The sequence below is a fragment of the Diadema setosum genome, chromosome 11 (assembly GCF_964275005.1).
Source record: "Diadema setosum chromosome 11, eeDiaSeto1, whole genome shotgun sequence".
In the NCBI taxonomy this organism is placed as follows: domain Eukaryota; kingdom Metazoa; phylum Echinodermata; class Echinoidea; order Diadematoida; family Diadematidae; genus Diadema; species Diadema setosum.
This window is the reverse complement of record NC_092695.1, coordinates 16,221,482-16,242,866: the sequence shown is the minus strand read 5'-3', so window position 1 is coordinate 16,242,866 and position 21,385 is coordinate 16,221,482. Positions and strand designations below refer to the sequence as shown.

General features: G+C 39.6%; 1 protein-coding gene across 3 annotated transcripts; it reads right to left on the bottom strand.

Annotated features, from left to right (window-relative positions):
* Nucleotides 1-601: 601 nt before the first annotated feature.
* Nucleotides 602-21,264, bottom strand: LOC140235054 (DCN1-like protein 4). Of its 3 annotated transcripts, none has more exons than XM_072315090.1 (8): nucleotides 21,156-21,264; nucleotides 13,975-14,154; nucleotides 12,953-13,083; nucleotides 11,760-11,878; nucleotides 11,022-11,166; nucleotides 10,331-10,439; nucleotides 8,720-8,927; nucleotides 602-7,284 (listed from the first exon to the last, which is right to left on the bottom strand). In XM_072315090.1, the coding sequence occupies exons 3-8, from the start codon at nucleotides 13,021-13,023 to the stop codon at nucleotides 7,211-7,213; spliced, it is 726 nt and encodes a 241-aa protein (XP_072171191.1). In that variant the 5' UTR covers nucleotides 13,024-13,083; nucleotides 13,975-14,154; nucleotides 21,156-21,264; the 3' UTR covers nucleotides 602-7,210. The 3 variants fall into 3 exon arrangements, with proteins under 3 accessions (XP_072171191.1, XP_072171192.1, XP_072171193.1); XM_072315091.1 differs by having other exon boundaries at nucleotides 13,975-14,105; nucleotides 21,156-21,250; XM_072315092.1 differs by lacking the exon at nucleotides 21,156-21,264 and adding an exon at nucleotides 20,824-20,931.
* Nucleotides 21,265-21,385: the final 121 nt, after the last annotated feature.

The following is a 21,385-nucleotide window of genomic DNA, read 5'->3' as shown; positions in this document are numbered from 1 at the left end:
CATCGGTGAAAGTTTGGGGAAAATCGGACAATCGATGCAAAAGTTATTAATTTTTGACAGTTTTGGTGTTGGAACTGCTGGATGAGGAGACTACAAGAGGTTATGATTGGGACAACAATATAAAGAAAATACAAGTGTATAAATGGAATTCCACCCCAAAAAAATCATTTTTCATGAAAATTATACATTCCATCAATTTCATATTGACATTTATGTTAAGGGTAGAAATTATTCCCCCTGCTTTCTGAAATCGGTTAGTCAAGTGCTCTTTCATTATACAAGAAAAGTGAAAGCATGTTGAATTTTCTTTATATACATTTTTTTTTTTTATTGTTGTCCACACACGTCATATACTTAAGTAGTCTCCTCATCCACTGGTTCCAACACCAAAACTTTAAAAATTCTTAACAAAAATTCAAAATGCCCCCCCCCCCCCCCCCCGTGGGAAAAGGGTTAAAATGCTGGATTTGCAGTTTCAAAAGGTTAAAAAAAAGTATACATTATGTTATGTAGTCTCCTCTAAAATCCACATTAATTTGACAGAGCACAAACGCATGACATACATCTCACAATAATCACATGACACAGAGAACAGAGCAAGTTATTATTGACAACGGAAAATTTATTTGTAAGCCATCACTTTTGATAAACAACTTCCCTTCAAATCAATGCCCATGTCTAGTGGGAATATGGCAAGAACTGATAATCTTGGTCTTTCTGCAAATCGTTGCAGGTATGTAAGAATGCTTGTCAGTCATCTGATCTTTAAATGTTGATGAAAATGTACATAATCTAATCTACGATAACATACATGTGAATGACACTGGAGTGTATGGTACAGCATAGTCTTGAGGTTGCTAACAGCACTATTGCAGGTAGTCACAACATGACACGCCACATTATTCCTGACTAATGCAGCTGTTTGACTATCTTAGAAATACATGTATGCTGTCTTTAGTTGTGCTCATCTTCAATGCGATACTGGTCTGAACTATAACTTGCTAAATTGTACTACTGAGTTTGCATCACATATGAACATGGCTTTGCACTGGAATTCAAAGGGGACCCCTGGGTAATTTCTTTAAAAAAAGAAGAAAAAAAAGATAAGAAACAACAGACTTTTCTTGATTCCATATTCCGCTTTGCAGAAATGTACCCTCAGCACGTACTCAACTGAATGTGCCTGCATTTCTTTTAAAAAATGAAAAATTAAAAAAATCTTGTAGAAGTATCACTCATTAACCATCACAACTGAGGGTTGAGGGATACAATACTGCCCTGGCAAAAGCCTCTTGTCAATCTCAGATTAATGAATTTAATGATGGTATTTCACGACAATGGGATGGAGGAGCTAGCTGGGGGGGGGGGGGGGAATGAAGATTTTCAGAGTTGAGTTTGTGTTTGTTTGTTGTTTTTTTCTACTCGTAATACGAGTATGAGTATCAAACGCTTCATTCATATGTACTGCAATTCTTCCCTCAGGTCAGGTCACTTTGCTCTTGTGAGTTAAATCTTTCTCCTTGAGAGAAAAAGAAATCCATCTGTATGAGTCACAAATATGCACTGTACAACTGGCGTGACACATAAGATAGTTCTATGTCCTACACAGACATATAATGTAATTTACAAATTTGTAGATACAGTATGAGGGCAGCACAATAGTCATTCAATGCCCTCTGTACATGTCAGAAGAGGTGCTGGTGGATCCGTTATCTAACACTATTCAATTCAAACAAATGATCTGACGACGACATCTGTATGGAAAATAAGAGTCCACATGACTTTGTATCATCAAGCATTTACAACAACTGTACAATAGTGCAGCTTCATAGGCAACAGTTGGGCAACTACTGATCAGCTGTAAGCACGTCAATCATTGCTACCAGTCTTGGTATTTGAAACCGGCATTGCATCTCTCTTCATGAAACATCATGAATATATGAAGCAGTGTTTGAAGACCTAAGGCTATAATTGTGTAAACGAACTAGTCTTGAGTATACTGTATACATATATATCTATATAAGTATTGTTGTATGCCTTTAATAATTGATAGACTGGGCAAAGAAAGTAATTGCATAATCATTTTTTTTTCTTCAGAACATTGCTACATCAGAACTCTCTGTAGAGGGGATTCCTTTCTATAAGAGATGGAATAATCACTAACATTTTGGGCTTCAGAGATTGTCAGTGATCAAAGGAAAAAAACAAAAACAAAACCCAAGCCATACAAACCATCGGCTAGTGTAATAAGACCTGATTCTGAACGCGCTTATCTCCCTGAGTTTTATCATCATACATAGCTTCCCCTGCAAGATGAATGATGTCTTGGAAAAAATTGCAAAGTACACAATCACTCTACATAGAGTCATTCACACTAGCAATACAGCAACACTCATTTGTGCAAAGTTGGAAATGATTAGGTTCCTGTATTGGCAGAACCGACTCTGAAGATTGGTGGTGGTGGTGGTGGTGGTGGTGGGGGGGGGGGGGGGGACCCAAACAACCCACACAAAACAGTTCTCTAGTTAAACAAATCTCGCACGTCTTCTGGGAAACTGCATGCATCGCTTATCTCCCCTCTTTCTCTGTCTCTCTCTGTCTGTCTGTCTGTCTTTCACAAGATGGCATACAGTATTTCAACACTTACATTATCTAGAATTTACATTGTACTTGACTTGTCAACATGGTGCCCCAATAAAGTCAAAGACATTAGAGCCAGGTAAACTGCAGAAATAATGATTGGCTGTAAGATAAGAATATGAATACTTGTTACAAAATCAACATTTGATATCTTGTGACTATCCAGTCTGAATCTCAAAGTTTAAAAATTGCTTTTGACTTTAAAATTCTTCAGTACTTATGAAGAATGTCACTTCGATGCTTTGAATTCGATCTGATGTTCTCAACCATACCACTTTTGAAGTAAGCTTTGGGATGAAATGGGCCGAATTGTATTTTGCAGGCTTATATTTTGGAGAATAGCTATTTTAAATAAAAATATGAAAATTTGTAAATGATGTTTTGTGACTTTATTAGGCCGTTATTGTGATAGGTCACAAAGACAAAACAAAGATGGTTCTGGGATCTGCCGACAACCATGATAATGACAGAAGTTAACCTTTCTTCATACCATTATGCAGATGTCCTGTAGCATTGGAATTGGATAAATTGACCTTACAAAACCAGATACATGTACTGCTTTCACTGACTGTCACAAATAGTCATTTGGCATGGTAAAGGCATTGGTAATTTTACATATGATTCAGCTGGATCTTTGTTTCAAACGGTACCCTAGATACAGCAAATATTGTATTTTGCAAAACTGTGAGTGGTTAAATTTGCCATCAAATAGCAAAATGACTAATAACATGTTGATAGCATGCTAACAACTGATCATCGGTGAATGCATCTGTTAGCCAATCACATTGGTTTCTGTGGGCAGAGCACCCCCCCCCCCCCCCTACAGTATCGGGTATGAGAGCCTTCAATCTGTGTAGGAGAGGGATTCCATGAAGCCAGACGTAGTCTCAGCGGGACATATCCCTGACGATAAATACAAACTGATCTTTTGGTCTACCTTCACTGTGCAGACATAATAAATCGCATTTGTATTGCAGGGAGGCGATACTGTAACATATATTGTTGATTTGACGATACATTGTGTCAGACTTCTCACAAAATTTGTTAAGTATAAGCTGAGTACATGAATTTATTCAACCAAAGTGTGAATGACCCTATGAAAGCTCTTTGCAGTCTCTGCACACCAGTCTTGTAGACCAGGCCAGGACCAGGTAGTGTGCGGAAGCATGGGTGGTCCGATAGAATTGATCTTCATTTGCTGCCCACTGGGGTACTGATCAGTCATGGGTCAGTGCATATGTATATTCAAGCATATGCTCATTGATAGCGCTCGACTCGAGTCGAGCTTGTTCAGCTTTATGTGTATTACTTCCACAGAGATCAGTGATGAATTTGAACACGATTCATTATGGGGATACTCAAATTTATCCGAGCTGGGCCAGCCTTCCCACTCCATGGTACAATGTATCTTCACTCTACCAGGTCTTTAAAGACTGGAGAGATTTTCCTCTCCGTGCCAAGACACCATCACACTTTAAGACATTTTATACAAGTGACTCCTCTTAAAACAAGCAAACCTGGGCCACAAGCCATTTACCTTCTCTTGAGAAATTTCACAGTGGGCAGATAGTAAAATCGTCTTACAACTGTGATTTCATCAAATGCATATAAATCATACATGTATTGACAGCCTTTGAAATTAAGCTTAGTTTTGGCAATGTCACTGACATTTCTTGGGGAAACTGTTTTCATTTTGTTCTGAATGGTCGAGAGTATTTGTTCACATGTAGATACATATATTGGTTCACATACGCTGCACAGGGTGTGTCATTAACAATTACCGACACAGAAAACATAACCTGTATTAAAGCTTTGAGAAATTCTTCATAGATTGGCGATTCCCTGAAACTGATTCAAGGCTTTCAGTCAGGATTGGATATGATATTGACAGCTGGCAGCATTTGTTAAAATGGGCAATACACAGCACACACAAATACAAGACTCACTTTCATCTCCCAGCATCCCTGCTTTCCCTCTTGCATCATTGAAATTACTGTGTCTGGAAAACCTAAACCTCACATACATGTCGCAAAGGGTGGACATACCAAAAGTAATACAGCATATTTCAATTCAAGAACTGCCTTGTCAAAAACTGTTCTGCTGAAGGGATTTGCAATGAACAGTTCCACTGGCATTGCCTTATATACCTATCTTCACCTCTAGGTCAAGAGTGCAGATGGGTACAACATGTGATTCTGGTTGGATGCAGGACGTGTGCACTGAACCCCTATCCTACTCTTCGAGAGTCCTGGGTATTCTCCAATACAGCATGGTGCTGCAGGCGGTGAATGCCGCATTGTACACACAGCAGTTCCGTCAATGGAACAATGATGATTATATAGATGATAACTGGCGGGGGAGGGAACATACTGAATATTCCACCCGAAGGGTTTGAAATGCTATTGAGGGAGGTTATAAGTCCTGAGACGAAGTCGAGGGACATATAGCCTCCCGAAATAGCATTTCAAACCCTGAGGGTGGAACGTTTGGTACCTGACCTGTGCCTGACCACCAGCACAACGCACTCGATCGATCGCGCAGAGCCAAATTCACTGTGCGCGGGTCCTTCAAATCACACTTACGCATTACAATGATTGGTCATCTGCTTTTTCACACTGTATGGAATAGGCAAATTTATCCTATCGATTGCGTGAAAAATATGATCGATCAATCGTTTGATATCATTTGTCATTTGTTGCGTGAAAATGTTTTCCCATGGGAGAACATTACAAAAATGTTCTGCCCATGGGCGAATATAACCAATGTGCCTCCATCACATGACTGTGTTTAGCCAATCACTAACTAGTATTTGACTAACCCATTTAATATAATCATATAAGGAGTATATGCCGCACTCACTTTGTGTACCTGTTCAGCGCAGTGCAGGCATAGTGTTTTGATTTACATATCCAGCACAAAGTATGGTATGCACAAGTCCATGTACACCGCAGTTTATTAGCAGATTTCAGAAACTGAAAGGAAGCAAATATAAACCCTTTTGGTGGCTCATCGCATTCAATTTCATATATTTACATATAGTGAATTTTGATAGTCTATTTCTTTTTCTTAAAGAAAAAACACATAGAAATCACATTTAGTATGTTTTAGCAAGAAAGTGTAACAGTGCAGTTGTTTTGAAGAATGTCTACAGCTGCAAAACAGCACTGATGCTTTGTAAAATTTTGCTCAGTTACCAGCTGAAATTTGTTCAAACTTAAAACATGGCAACTTATTTAGAGATACTGAGAAGTTCAAACTGCTCTTACACGTGAGACTACAACCCTATAATGGAAATTTACTTCTGTGGAAAGCAAGTGCACTGCTTCACCAGTGCAAAAGAGCCAACCCATACTGAGCAGACTTCACACCAACATGACATGGGGTTTTGCAGTGACTACTGGACCTGTGCCAGAGCTTGTTATAAGAGGAAGTCATATGTACACAAAAACTCCTATTTTGCAATGTAGAGCAATGGATATAAAGAGTACTGTAATATCTACCCACTTACAACCTGATTCGTGTTTTAAAGTTTCAAAGCAGCCCATTCTCACTATAGGTTCATCTCTATGACTATACATATATATGCAATTCAATTCTATGCAATTCAATTCTTGATAGATGTTGTAATGATGATACATGCATTAATGTATTAGATATTCATCATGGTAACATGAAACATGAAATTTACACTTTGTAAGAGGTCTGTTAGCAAAAGTTAATACTTTCTCTCTTTAAATGAAATGGTGAGCTTAACAAGATAATATATGTATAATAAGTTACACTGTCATTGTGAATCTTGTTCATCTTTATAAAACACAGAAGCAACTCTAAGATGCCCCTCTGTCTCTCTTACTGGAACACACTGAATGCCATTAGGACTAATGGAAGTTTGTGCTCTATGAACAGCATACAACTTTATTTTGACATGTATATCTATGTCACTGAGTTGAACTCCTGACTGACAGTTGCCAGCCAGAAAACATCACATCATGTACTACTGTCATTTCAAGCCTATGCCATCAAAATGGAAGAATTCCCTTTTGCGCCACCTTTTCCCCCACTGGGTGTTCCTGGCTGGTCTTGCCGACATCTAGCAAGCAGCACTTTTTTCTTTCCTTCAGACAGCACTTCTGTGAACACCAGTGGTGAATGAGTTGAGGAGGGGACGTCAGACTCTGTACAGAGGAGCAGCTCGGGGGGCTCAAGAGGATGACATTACCTATAGCTTTTCAACAGCACTGCCATGGTAACACATCCACTGGATTAGCACCACCAGACCCTCCACAGATCACTTGCCTGCTGGAATTGCTGCTCCTTCACACAAGCAAGCTTCAGGAGTTCTGCTCACATTCGCTAATGCCCATTGCTGCACACACCTTTTCAATTTCTGTAATTTTTTTTTTCCAAATTATTATTACTTTTTGTATCAAAGTTGACAACAAATGGAAGCATCTACCTTACTTTTGGCAGTTAGGCATCTTCAATAAAAAGGAAACTTTATATCATTACAGCATCGTGTTTGTACTGTTGTCCACTGAGTTGTGCTCATCACATGTTGTTCATACTTTGGCTATGTGAGAGCAGACGCTGATCCCACTTGATGCGTCCGGAACCATTCCACAAATTCATCCAACATCACAGGCCCTAGGGTGAGACAAGAAGACACCAATGTTCATAAGAAATCGAGGATGAGAATTTATTCAATACCTTTACCAAATGCCCGGTAGATACATTGAGAGGCCACAATACATGATATACCGGGTACATAAGCAATAAACTAGCTGATAGCATACTGGCAATTTATTCCACACTAACATACATTGAAGGGATGGTACAGTATTGGTTGAGGTGGGGATTCAGCTTTTAACTTTTTGAAAAATACTTAGAAGCTACTTCACTTTATGAAATGTTAAAGAGCATAGAATTCTCAGAGGATTAAAGTTCATTTAATGAAACTTGGTTTTGAAATGGCTGAGACATCCCAAAACAAAGTAAAACATAGTGATCCTAATAAAAGGTGGGTACCACCTTTTATTACAATCACTTTATTTTGGATATCTCAGCCATTTCAAAACCAATTTTCATCAAATAAACTTTGAATTCTTTGAATTATATGCTCTTTCACATTTCATAAGAAGTTTCTCATTATAACCAAAAATCATGAGAAAAAAAAAAGGTTGGAAACCTGAAGCCCCATCTCAACCGAAACTGTATCATCCCTTTAACACGAACTTTTTGTGTGTATGTGTGTCATTTTGCATACCCGCAAATACCATCATCCCCTCACTCTATTCCTCTCTTTCATGCTTGAAAGAAGAAGCCTTCCCTAAGGATCACTCTCATACCCCTTCTGTGAAACCCTTAACCACAGATGGCACTGGAAATCTGAGTTGGAGGTGTCAAATTCTGGCACACACTGTCTATGGATCCCTCAGCTAGAATTCTCAGAGAAGTGGACACAACTTTCATGCTTCATTTTGTTTTTGTTTTAGAAAGCAAAACAAACAAATCATGGTAAGCTCCTTTGTCTCAATCCCCTGAATATAAGGGCAAGAAATTAAATCATTCAAACTGCTATTGCATCTATGAACAGCAAATACGAACCCCTCAGTAGTGTATATGCCATATATTTAGGAAGTCTAATTTTTGGCAAATCGGGACTTCCCAACAATTTTGTGAGCGGTTAAATTCGCGATTATGGAGTACAGCAATGGATGGGGAAATTGGGACGTGCATGCATCTCTCAACACTAGTACATGCGTTAAGACTTGGGCATACTAAACTGGAATATCACGCACCTTGTTAATGTACTGTGTACTGAGTACCAGTATATGTATGCACCCACAATGAATTTGTGTCGGGATAACAGTTAATATCTTCTTGTGTCTTTAAATACTAGTATGCATATAGCAACCGACTCATAAAATTCACAAAAATATATGGCATATACACTACATGTCAGGGAGTTTCTGTCTTTGTGTGTGTATGTGTATTGACAACATGTAGATTTGTATCATCTCCAGCCAGGAATCTACAGTGACTACATTATTCATTAAGACAAATAAAACCGAAAACTTACATGCTCCATCTTCGTCATAGTTGCTGAGATCAGCCCTTATAGCCCGACTGAACTCAAGAATATTGCACCACTGGTCCTTATTGATGACCTTATACCTGGATTGCTCAAGGAACTGGTAGAAGTGATTAAACAGCGGCCACTGTCGACCGAGCAGTAGAGTTAGCATTGCCTTTGCTGTTTCCAAGTCCATACTTCGCTGATCTTTGTCCTGTGCAAAGGCAGTGATATAATTGTGAGTACAAGGAAGCAGACAAGAAATAGAAATAGAATGAGATCAGGAAAAAAATTATATGACAAGAGCATTATGTAATGCACTGTTTCTTTGATATCTCTGCATGTGGTCTCTGCTCAAGTCTTCGCATAAATTCAATACTTGTCAAAACCACTTGAAAGGGAATAACCCCCCTCCCCAACACCCTCAGAAATTACTGACATTATACATCCATTTAACCCTAACTAGCCCGGGCTATTTAGGTAGATCATAGAGCCGGGGGGGGGGGGGGGGGGGGGGGGGGGGGGGGGGGCCTCCCAGGCCCCCCCTCCAGATCTCGGCCGTCGACCGCGACGAAAATTGGCACACACATTGCCTATGATGTAATCTAGAGTACCACGAAGTTAATTTTTTTAAAAAAATCATCATTTATGCAAAATTATGCTAATTTATGCATTTTGATGCATGAAATCAAACAATTTAGTATAAATCACTAAATAAAGCTCAAAATGGGCACATTTTTTGTGTAAATATTCTTTTAAGTGTCCTGAGCAAATATAAGAGAAAAAAAATTGTACCATCAGAAAAAATTTCTAAAGTATTTTATTGTTTTTTTGAATTTCTTATGTATTTCTTTGTTTTTTCGACTTTATGTTTTTCATTGTTTTTTCGATGAAACATTGTTTCGAACGAGAAAATAGGTTATTAATTGATTTTAATCAATAAAACCCCAAAATAATCATGCTTTTATGAAATTTGCCTGTAAGCACAGTTTGCATTGAAATTGTACACAAATTCACGTTTTTGAGCAATTTTTGGTCTGACATGCACATACATATTTATGCGCAACTTCGGAACCGCGCATCCGGGCATCGCAAATGCAAATTTGGTGTCAAAAGATGCGGGAGACTTGAAAGAAAAAAGTAATGAAACGTCGCGGCGATAGCTTTACGCGTTAGCGATACATCGCGCGAAACGTCGAAGGGGGGGCCTTCGGAGGCCCCCCCCCCCCCCCCCCACCCCGGCCTAGTTAGGGTTAAGAACAAAGCACACCATGGGGAAAAAAACAAACTATTTCCACATGCTAATACACGTTGAGAAAGTACTTCATGAAACAGGAAGAGAAACAACAACTAAACACTGACAGGTGGAACACCATGTAACAAATAAACTACAGTACTGGTATTATTAGGGAATACAAAGGCAGAATTATTACAGGGCTCCACATCACATGATTATATTATGTGAGCACTTTTTATCTATCACAATATCTATTACATCAGATGTTCACTGCCAAAAGAATCCACTTAATGAATGGTATATGTTAAAACTTTATATCTTTTTGAAAAATAAACTTATGACCACTACTATTTTGGTAAAGAACAGCTCGGGGAACTCACCCTGGCAAAGTCGAAGGCATATCTGTAGATCTTTTTGAATGTGAGAGGCTCATCAAGGAGGGAACGTAGTGAGTCAAGTTTTGCTCTCAGCTTCTCTATGCAGTCAACTCTATCAAATGAACAAAAGGAGGGTGAAACAGAAATGCAATCAACAAAATGTTCTTTCTCAGCAGAAAATGATGAGTAAGCATTTCTTTTTATAAATGTAAGTTACCACGTGGATTCATGAAATCTTCTAAATAGAGTAGATAAGCAAATGTGGCAGAATATCTTCATGTTTGTATCACATGACTTCACACATCAAGACTACAGGAGGCACATATACATAACTTCTGACACTATATTAACGGTTCACAATCCATTCACATCTGCCATGGTCAGGGGAAGTTGGACTAAAAGCGCCATAACTTGATTTCATGTTACATTACTTGACCTTGAAATGTAGGTCAAGCAACTCAACACTTCATTTTGATCTGAGAGTGTAGAACTGGACCATATATGATCACAATTACTGAATGTTTTGTGGTGTTTTTGTTTGTTAATTCATTTGTCTGTTTGTTTGTTTGTATTCTTTTATATTGCAATAAAAGTAAGCTGTGATGCACTGGACAAGGAGATGAAAACTATAACCTGTGAATGTAAGTATCATATCCCAGGTAAACAAAATGCCAACTATCAGTTTTAGTCTTACTGTAGCTTCGTCATGCCATTCATCCACTCAATGTGTGTGAAGAAACCCATCTGTTTGGCATCTAGAGTCCATGCTATTACCAGCATTACCAGGTTCTCTGGCTCAACTCCGATGTCTTCACAAAATTTCTCCATACCTTCTGGACCTGGTGATATGGATTAAACAAAGACAATGATTGCTAACTTATACAGACGTAGTTGGATTTGCTGTTGTCAAGACAGAATATACATAATCCATGCAAAACATGACCAACCAAATGTGGAATGAATTATGTGGGCTGCAAAAATATTGGAGTGAAATTGCACATAATGTGATCTACTCACAGTGATATTGGGATGCTTTTTGAAAGTGGGCTTCCATGACAAATTTTATATGAAAGCCGATGTGACCAAGAAAAAAAAAAAATACATAAGTAGCACACCTACAATGTACACAAACACAAACATACATTTTTTTTTTAATACACACTCCATATGTATAAATATATATTGTATCCCTGTGGACTGTAAATCATTTGCCCCCAAAATAAAGTGACAAAATCAATGGTTCAAACGAAAGAAAACAATAAATTGATCATTCTCAGGTAAGTCCTGTTTCAACAATTTTTTTCTCATCTGTTGCTAATCACTCTATCAAAAAAGCATATTGAAACATTTTATAGTAAGGGAAGCACTCTGCCTCACAAGGGGTACTGCCTTTTAAGTCTAGAGATCTAAGATGGACAAAGACTTCACTCACCTATTGAATCTGTGTCTGAGTCAATGTAGTCTCTGTACCAGTTCTGACACTTTTTCACAGAGAAAGGAGATCTATGTGCATGTGCGGTGAAAGAGCTGGCATGGAGAAAATTCCTTATGCTGGATTGAAAACACATAAGAGTTGTAAAGATGATTAGTTATGGTAAGAAACAGATAAAGTAAGAACTGAGGGTTTTGTACATGACTAGTGTTATGAACCTGAAATAATATCAGTCCAATGGTCACCAAACACTAAAGAACTGCAGTTGACAAAAGATATCTGTAGTTTGTTTACACTTTTACTGTTTAGTCAGTGGCTTGCAGGATTGAATGTACTCTTGTACACATCCTTTAAAAAAAAAAAAAATGGTTAATTTATGAAAAAGTTTCATTTCCAATATATTCCATCGAAATATGCATGCTGAAGTCTGTGAGGGCCCTATGTGTCTTTTCATCAAGTGCTATCCTATGACCAGGACTTACACACCACAAATACCTAGCAGGACTGCATGCATGGACAACATCACATGCCAATGTTTTAGCTATATGTCAGTTATGTGTTTCAGTGAATAGTATTCTGAAACATTTTTGTTACTCCAACAAATATGTCATTTGCAAAAATTCTATGAGCATTTAGGGCCAGGCTACTACATGTATGTGGCAGATTTTTTTTTTTCTAAAAGAAATTGTCAGAATTGCTTATAGAATACATTGTATCTCTAATCATTTTTTTTTTTTTTTTTTTTTTTTACTTTTTTTTACTTTTTTTTAAACTTTTTTTTTACTTTTTTTACTTTTTTTAAATGAGTGACAATGGCCAATGACTGCAGTTCAGCAGGCAGAAAAGATATGAGGCTTTGTATAGTTGGGTACCAGTGAGGTAAACAAGACAGCTAAAACCTCAAACATTAAAATCATAAGTATCAAGGTTTTCATCAGAGACAGAATACCAGACACTTGCATTTTGTTAAGGCACAGGATTACAAATCAACAATGCTGAAGCCAGACTAACAGAGTGCCGTTGAAGTCATTCATACGAGCGGAAGTGAGCGAGTGTTATACACTAGCCCACAGTCCACATACACCATGTCTTCACTAGCACTAAACAGACATTTCATTGTCCACTAGAACTTCTAAGATCTGTTATCTTTGCACAAACTAAAAGGAGAAAAGTACAACAAGACAAATCATTACCCGTCTTTTGATTTCTTGTTCTTCACAATGTCTTCTGCTGAGGATGTTCCTCTTTTCCGCTTCGGTGCCATGTCTGAATGAGGAAATGTTGGGCTGTGTGTGGATGCAAAGTCTCCTCCTGCACCAAGGGTCTGTCAAAGACACATCAAGTATACAAAATGAGCATTTTCCCCAAGGGCAGAGGACCAGTAAGAAACATTACCATTGTGCCAACAATCTTGACAGCAGACCAAAATTTCATTTACTGGCAAAACTATCTTTCATTATATTGTTGGATATATTGCTTCATATTTATTTAGGCCTAGACATGTGGGTTTTATTTAGAAGAAATGGGTGCAATATTTGATGTCATGGATTTATTTTGTTTTTGTTACTGAGTGTTAAGATTTCTGTGTTATTCATATATAAATTAATGGCATGTGTGTTGTTATATTATCTTCTGTGTTTCATTTTGAAATGTGTGCTCTACGTATGTGTAATTATGTATGCCACTTGATTCATAAAGAGTGTCCATTTTATGGACAATAGAAAATATTTAAAAAAACCCGAAATGAAATTAGAACCACTATTCACTGGGATTTATGGGTAGTCTCTAAAATGCTGATGGAAACATGCACAGAAAATGTCCAAGATTTTAACTCGATTTTTAACTCTATTTGTGTTCTATTTGGAAGAAAAAAAAGAGACAAGTGTAGAATAGAAAACTTGCAGCTTGGTATCACATCAGTAAGTAAGGGAAGGGGAATGGTTCTATGTCTCCAGGCTGATACGCTTTCATTTTATCAGTAATGCATAAGGAGCTGATGTGGCTCAGTGCATAACACAACGGCATCTCAATCTTGAGGTTCCTGGTTCAAAGTCCCTTTGGACTAACATTACCATTTGTAGTGCCCTTAGGCCAGGCATTCTAATTACTACAGTCCTGGTCAATTAAAAGGGGATTGAAAGCTGCTGATGCCATGCTTGCCTACTTCTCCACCAGCTTTTTCTTCAGCATAAGGCCAATTCTAGCCCATACTCACCAAGCGAGTAAATCGCTGATGAAGGTTGGGGTGCGAAGAGTTGTCTGGGCAATCCAGGGCGAGACAGGAATGTGGGTATGAGTGTGAGTCTGGAATCAAGTGTCGATCACACAACGGGCAGGGGCAGTGGCCTGATAAGAGCGAGACGACAGGTGGTAGTTTGGCATGCCATCAAACAGTCTATAAACCAATCCAGAAGCAAAGGACAGTAATCTGCTGCACATTTCTCTTGTTTGTATCATAAAAATTCTGTGTAATAAATCAAAAATTTCATCTCTGTTATACAGTAGTGTCATCTTCTACTAAAAGATCTCAGATTTGCCTATAGAAATCATGTAAATGAAGAAAGAATAAAACAAATGAAAGTGACACAACACAATGGTACTGTATACAAAATCAAGAACTTTAATGTGATTTTTAATAGTGAATGACACTTCAAACAAAAACTCCCACATATTTAGCATTAAGCTGTAAAAACAGACTGCCTTTTTCATTTTTCAAGTTCTGTGAAACACTTAAATTACTACAGCAATTACAACAACTACAATAATGAAAAACCATCAAATGGCATCAATAGCTGCAATTTGTTTTTCCCTTTTCCTCGGGCAAGTCTCGCAGTAGCGGTTGAGCACGCATTTGCAACCCCTTGTATCTTTCTCTTTCATTTTTATCTTTTCTTCTTTCATTTCAGGTATTTCTAACTTTCCCTTTCTTTCCTATCAATCATTTCTTTGTGGGTTTCCTCTTGTCTAACCTTCTCAATTTCCCATTCAATCTTACTTTCTGCCTTATTCATTGTTCTTTGTTTCCTTCATGGGTTATCTTTCCCTCCATCTACCTTTCCTTTCTTTCCTCTTCAATGCTTTTTTTCTAATGTTTCGTTCTAATGTATCCCTTTCTTTTTCCCTTTTCAACCTGTGTAATTCTTTCTTACCATCCTATTCATCTTTGCTTTTATTCAGTTTTGATTCATCTTTCATTCTATTATTTAACCAAGTGCTGGTTTTTTTTTTTTAATTTGCAATCTTTAAGTGTACTTTGGTACTACTTTGTCAACTCTTTGTTTCATTTTTCCAGGTTTGCCTTTTAAGCATACTTCCTTTTTTCCTTTCCCCCTTTTCCCATCATTCCTCTTTATATTCTTTCAACCTTGTCTTATGAACCACATTTTTCACAATCTTCTTTCATTCACACACAAAAAAAAAAACAATCAACAACCCCAAACGTCAATTGATCACTACCATAAGAATTAGTGCAAGCTGAGGAAAGGGTAAAAAAAAAAGTTTATCTTCTTGAAGATACCATAGAAAAACTTGCTGTGATTGCTATGAGATCCCTACATTCAGAACAATCGCATATCTGCTAACCCTGAGACTTAATAAATCTGAACAAGCAAAGAAAAATTATTCAAAAATCTGATCTTTCATAAATTTCATATACTTTACTATCAACAGATATTTCCAAAAATCAGAACACACTGAAATTAAAGCGTTTTCTTTCAGTGAAAAATCTGAACATTCAGATTAAAACTGAACAGTTGGCAGGTATGCAATCGTGGCACTCACTGCTGTGCCTTGAATGTGTCTTGTAAGTTGTATGATACCGTGCTAGGCCATCAGCTCCTGTGCAACACATTTATCGCAGAGCAGACAAGTTGAGATCGTTCCGATAAGTGTAAAAGTGTCAAAATGCTGAAATTTTCATTTCTACTGGACTTGGGTCTCTATGCAAATATTTGTAGTGAGTTAGTGCATATTTGGAGATCAACTGATGAGGAGGTGTGAAAGTACACTAGCACCGGAATGTGCAATGGCGCACATTATCAATAATACTGTAAAACACAATATATTCATGGCATGAAAATTTAGTGAATTGGAGCCAACGGCCTTTTTCGCCGCATGAAATTCTTGTGAGTTGTCTCTAAACATTCAATGCATAGAATGTCTAGAGTGTAAACAAGAACTTTCGCGTGCATTTTAACTTCGCAAATCTTGGCTCTTGCGAAATTAAAATGCACGCGAACTTTCCTCGTTTTACAGTAACCAGCCTGATGGGATAAGATCGCAGCAGGCATAGCAGCAGATCGCATGACAGTGGCAACGAGCCTCAGCTAAAGTCTGGTTTCTACACCTTGAACAACTCCTCAAGATGAAGTCCACATCCATTTACCTACCAATTCCATGGACACAGTCATGACATGGAGTTATAAAATCTACCTGGTCCTGGATGGACCCTGGTTGTGACGTGTGAGATTAATTAACCCATGGATCTAAAATTTGTTACATTATGAAAACTAACGTTAAAACTTTTTCTTCCACCCTAACTGCGACTAGGATTTTGGATCTGGAAAGGCATAATATCGCAGTTAGATTTAACCTTATATGCTAAAAAATGCATCAATTTGAATACTTACCAATGTATTCCAATTATTGACAAGAGGATACGCGTAACGTATTAGTCCATTTTTGTCTAAATCTGTCTAAATCAATGACTTTAAATGATTCGGTCAGCAGGGATCTCCGAGATCGACAACTGCTTGCCAAGACGGGATTTGAAACCTCTGCGCTTGTGCGAGTCAGTAGCACTGTAGCCTTTTTGACCAGGCACTCTTCCTGCGCGACATCGTGTGGCGCCCGATCATTCGCTGCTGGTGTGGGCTTTCGCTCGCCACTACACAGCGCGCAGCGAAAGGGCCTGGTTCAAAGGCTAATATCATCGCGACTCTCATATGTTATTCATATCGCCAATGCATAAACTGCCACGCAAAGGTTGCATCGAAAGCCAAAGAATGAACGGGAGGTAAATGTATATGGAGATGATCTCGTAGAAAAACGTCTTTTCAAGACTACATGGGATAAAAGTGGAAATTAACAAGTGAACATATCGCATGAATAAGGTAAGAAATGTACGTACATTATAAAAGTAAGCCTTTTGCTGGTAGGGTAACACCCCCAGTATTCGGTCACTTAAGCTTTTTTGCAATATTTTTCAAACTAAAATAATACATACATACATCATATCTACAGCAATGCATGTGAAATATATCAAATTTCTTTAATCTCAATTTTCATTTTGTTAAATATCACACAGAATTTCACAAAATCCCAAAATATATCACCTTGAAAATTCCCCAGAATACGGTCACCGCGACCAGTATCCGGTCACGCGATATGCGCGTTCAAAGTCAATGCGTATTCAAGGCAGCTGAAAAGTGCACCGTGCGCTACCTTGTTGGCGCAAAATTGCATCGGGGACGTTGCGGCACCCGTTGGTGACCGAATACTGGGGAATCGGCACTTGCATTCAACCCTTGTACATTGGGACACTGTATCGGCACGTACGGATATTTTGTTTTTCTTTTGCATTTTTGAGGATACCATTACACTCCAAGCTTGCGATAAGCGAAAAATCCCGCGAGAGAACGGCATATTTCTCGATTTTTAGCGCTTTTTCGGCGACCTGTACTCTTAAAACTGGGCCTTATCCGCACGCGCTTTCGGAAAGTAGCGCCGATTCTGCACTTTTGATGGTAAAATTTGGGATTTTGGATGGATTTTTGGAGGGGGCTAAGGGAGTTTCCTGGAGTGTTGTGAATGAGTGTGCAAGTAGGGTAAGGGCACCAGTATTCGGTCAGCCCCCGGTATTCGGTCACTTATCACTAGTCACCAGCCAGTAAGTTCAACTGTCACAACACACGCAAATCACATTAATTCACATACTTGCACACTCATTCACAACAGGAAACTCCCTTAGCCCCCTCCAAAAATCCATTCAAAATCCCAAATTTTACCGTCAAAAGTGCAGAATCGGCGCTACTTTCCAAAAGCGCGGGCGGATAAGGCCCAGTTTTAAGAGTACGGGTAGCCGAAAAAGCGCTAAAAATCGAGAAATACGCCGTTCTCTCGCGGGATTTTTCGCCTATCGCAAGCTTGGAGTGTAATGGTATCCTCAAAAACGCAAAAGAAAAACAAAATTTCCGTACGTGCCGATACAGTGTCCCAACGTACAAGGGTTGAATGCAAGTGCCGAGGCCCCAGTATTCGGTCACCAACGGTCGCCGCAATGTCCCCGATGCAATTTTGCGCCAACAAGGTAGCACGCGCGCGCATTTTTCAGCTGCTTTGAACACGCATTGACTTTGAACGCGCACATCGCGTGACCGAATACTGGAGCCGGTGACCGTATACTGGGGAATTTTCAAGGTGAAATATTTCGGGATTTTGCGCAATTCTGTGAGATATTTAACAAAATGAAAGTTGAGATTAAAGAAATTTGATATATTTCACATACATTGCTGTAGATATGATGTATGTATGTATTATCTTAGTTTGAAAAATATTGCAAAAAAGCCTAAGTGACCGAATACTGGGGATGTTACCCTATGTGAATTAATGTGATTTGCGTGTGTTGTGACAGTTGAACTTACTGGCTGGTGACTAGTGATAAGTGACCGAATACCGGGGGCTGACCGAATACTGGTGCCCTTATGCACTTGTCAATTGTAGTCCCGGCCCATGGGTACCCGGGGACTTGCATCCCACTTGCAATTTTGCATGTTACACTACCCGGCCAAGTCCCGGCCAAGTCTCCGACAGGTCGGGCAAAATTTTCACCGAAATCCCCTGCTAAGTCCCCGGCAGGCCGGGCAAAATTGAAGTTGAAATCCCCGGCCAATTCCCCGACAGTCCGGGCAATATTTGTGCAGAAATCCCCGGCCAAGTCCCCGACAAGTCGGGCATATTTGTATAGAAATCCCCGGTCAAACCCCGACCCTCAAGGCCCGGTCACACTGCCCAAAAGTCGCGTAAGTTTGCGTGAATCACGCAAGAAATTTGGTTTTGCGCGTGCTTGTCCGTTGAGAATTTTCGCTGATTTACGCGATGAAAATCACCGATGAATTGCGCAAGAACTACGGAAATATCACTCAAAAATCACTAATCAGCGCATAGGCACGCAAAGGCCCCAAATAGGGCGAATTCGTGATTGTGCGCGACGCCTGACGACAGAGGTCCTCGGAAAATCACGCATAATCTACGCTTTATCACAATTAACTGGGTATGAATCGCACATAAACGTGATAGCGGCAACATTTTCGCAAACGATCACTGATATTCCACGCATATTTCGCGCGTTGTTCGCGTAAGAACAACGCAAACTACGCAAAAATTACGTAAAAACTAAAACAGCGCAATACTGCCTAGAAGTGTGTAAACTTTTACGCGAAGCCGAGTTTTGAGCTGCTCAAAAACCTGGCTTTTGAGGACCTGTCACACTGCCCAAAAGTCACGTAAACGCATGAATCACGTAAGAAATTCGAGCCTTATTTTACGCGATACGATGCGCGATTTGTGCATTTCATGAGTTTGTCTATACAATTTTGAACCTTCGTAGTTGTCAGCCGATGTGCGCCGGATCGGCACTTTACGCAGTTCCATGTTTTGAGGAGCTCAAAACTCGGCTTCGCGTAAAAATTTTACGCAGTATTGCGCTGTTTTGCGTAATTTTTGCGTAGTTTGCGTGGTTCTTATGCGAACAATGCGCGAAATATGCGTGGAATATCAGCGATTGTTCGCAAAAATGTTGCCGCTATCGCGTTCACCAACGACTCTCCACTGACAAAAAAGCAGACTATAAATAATGAGGCATGTTTCGCGCTTGAAACACCTACGTATCACTGAAAATCACTGAAAAAACAAATATTGGCGTAGGCCTACGTATCTCTAACAGAACATGGTAAATACTCACGAAATACTGATCGAGGAATCACTAATGTATCACTAACAACTCACGTATGATTGTGGCGCTATATTTTTGCGTGATCTTTCCGTAGTTCTTGCGCAATTCATCGGTGATTTTTCATTGCGTAAATCAGCGAAAATGGTAAAATTCTCGACGGACAAGCACACAAAACCAAATTTCTTAGTTACCGGTACGTGATTTATGCGATTACGCAACTTTTCGGCAGTGTGACCGAGCCCGCCCGCATGGAATCGCGTAAAGCGCCGATCCGGCGCACATCCGCGGACAATACGATCGAAGGTTCCAGTTCCACGTCAGAAAAATTCATGAAATGCGCAAATCGCGCATGTTTCGCGCTAGGCTCTTTACGTGATTCATGCGTTTACGCAACTTTTGGGCAACGTTACGGAGTCCTCAATAGCGGGCAATTGCTAATCGAGTGAAATAATTTATGGTCACATTACCGTACTGGAAATGGTACAAGTCATAATCAACTCTCAAGCAAAATCCGACTCAATCCCGGCCAAAATTCCCGCCCCAAATGCCTGCCATTTGGTTGGAGCGAATTTCCCCCGACAAACCCCGGTTTATTCCCCACCCACCGGGGCAAAATAAGTGAATCTCCCCCGACAAACCCCGGTCCATTCCTGACCCACCGGGGCAAAATAATTGAATTTCCCCCGACAACACCCCAGTACATCCCCGGCCCACGGGGGCAAATTAAGTGAATTTCCCCCTACGAAGCCCGGTCTATTCCCGACCCACCCGGGCGAAAAAAATGCTGAAATCCCCGCCCACCTTGGTTGCAAGTCCTGGCCATCCCCGGGTACCCATGGGCCGGGACTTCAATTGACAAGTGCATTACCCTACCTCTATCTAGAGCTCTTGATTGTCTAGCATCTAGATTCTATCTAACTATAGTCTAACGTTATACTCTTATCATATATGTCACTAATGACACTAGTCTAGTCAATGAAAAATGGGATGCCATTCCTGTAATTGGTCTCGTATCCTCTCTGGTGCATGGTGTAACTTTTCATTGAACTTTGTAGGGCCTACGGTACGGGCGGGACGGGCATGACGGGTCAGAAACACGCGGACCGTATATACCGGGTGGGTTTGTTGATATTGTAGGCAGCCGCCGTCACGTTTCTTCGCATGCAAACAACACACCGCGCAGCGCAGGAAAGCGACGAACCGCATTACTGGTGAACTCGGCTCACCACTGCACTGCACTCATAAACGAAGTACACAAGCCTACGCTGACGTCGTACTGAACGGAAAAGGTACACAAGTGCAGTCTACTAGCGCTAGCATGACTAGTAACTGTTAGACAGTTCGAGTAGAGAAGTAGATCACTTCTTTTGTTTAGTTTCTCACAGTCTCCACATAGTTACTCTCTGTAAAAACGAACATCAATATAATAAGTAAGTATTACTTACGAAATATCTACATATCTGTCGACGAAGCTGTGTAGACAGTAAATTTTCATGTAACTTTCTCGCCCATGATTCCTCAGAACACCCTCACTCTGTACTCGCCATTGCGTATATTGTTGCGCATGCGCATTCGGAAGTTAAACATGATAAATAACACCATCTTTGATTGGATGACAAGAGACAGGGGAAAGATTTGACCAATCAAAAATGCCAATATTTACACATAGCTAAAT

What these genes read in the sequence shown, in the direction of transcription:
- LOC140235054 (XM_072315090.1), bottom strand. Translation starts at nt 13,023, where the DNA reads ATGGCACCGAAGCGGAAAAGAGGAACATCCTCAGCAGAAGACATTGTG. An exon ending in AATGGCATGACGAAGCTACA is followed by an intron (nt 10,440 to 11,021) that starts GTAAGACTAAAA and finishes TTCATTTGATAG; the next exon opens with AGTTGACTGCATAGAGAAGC. An exon ending in CTATGACGAAGATGGAGCAT is followed by an intron (nt 7,285 to 8,719) that starts GTAAGTTTTCGG and finishes GTCTCACCCTAG; the next exon opens with GGCCTGTGATGTTGGATGAA.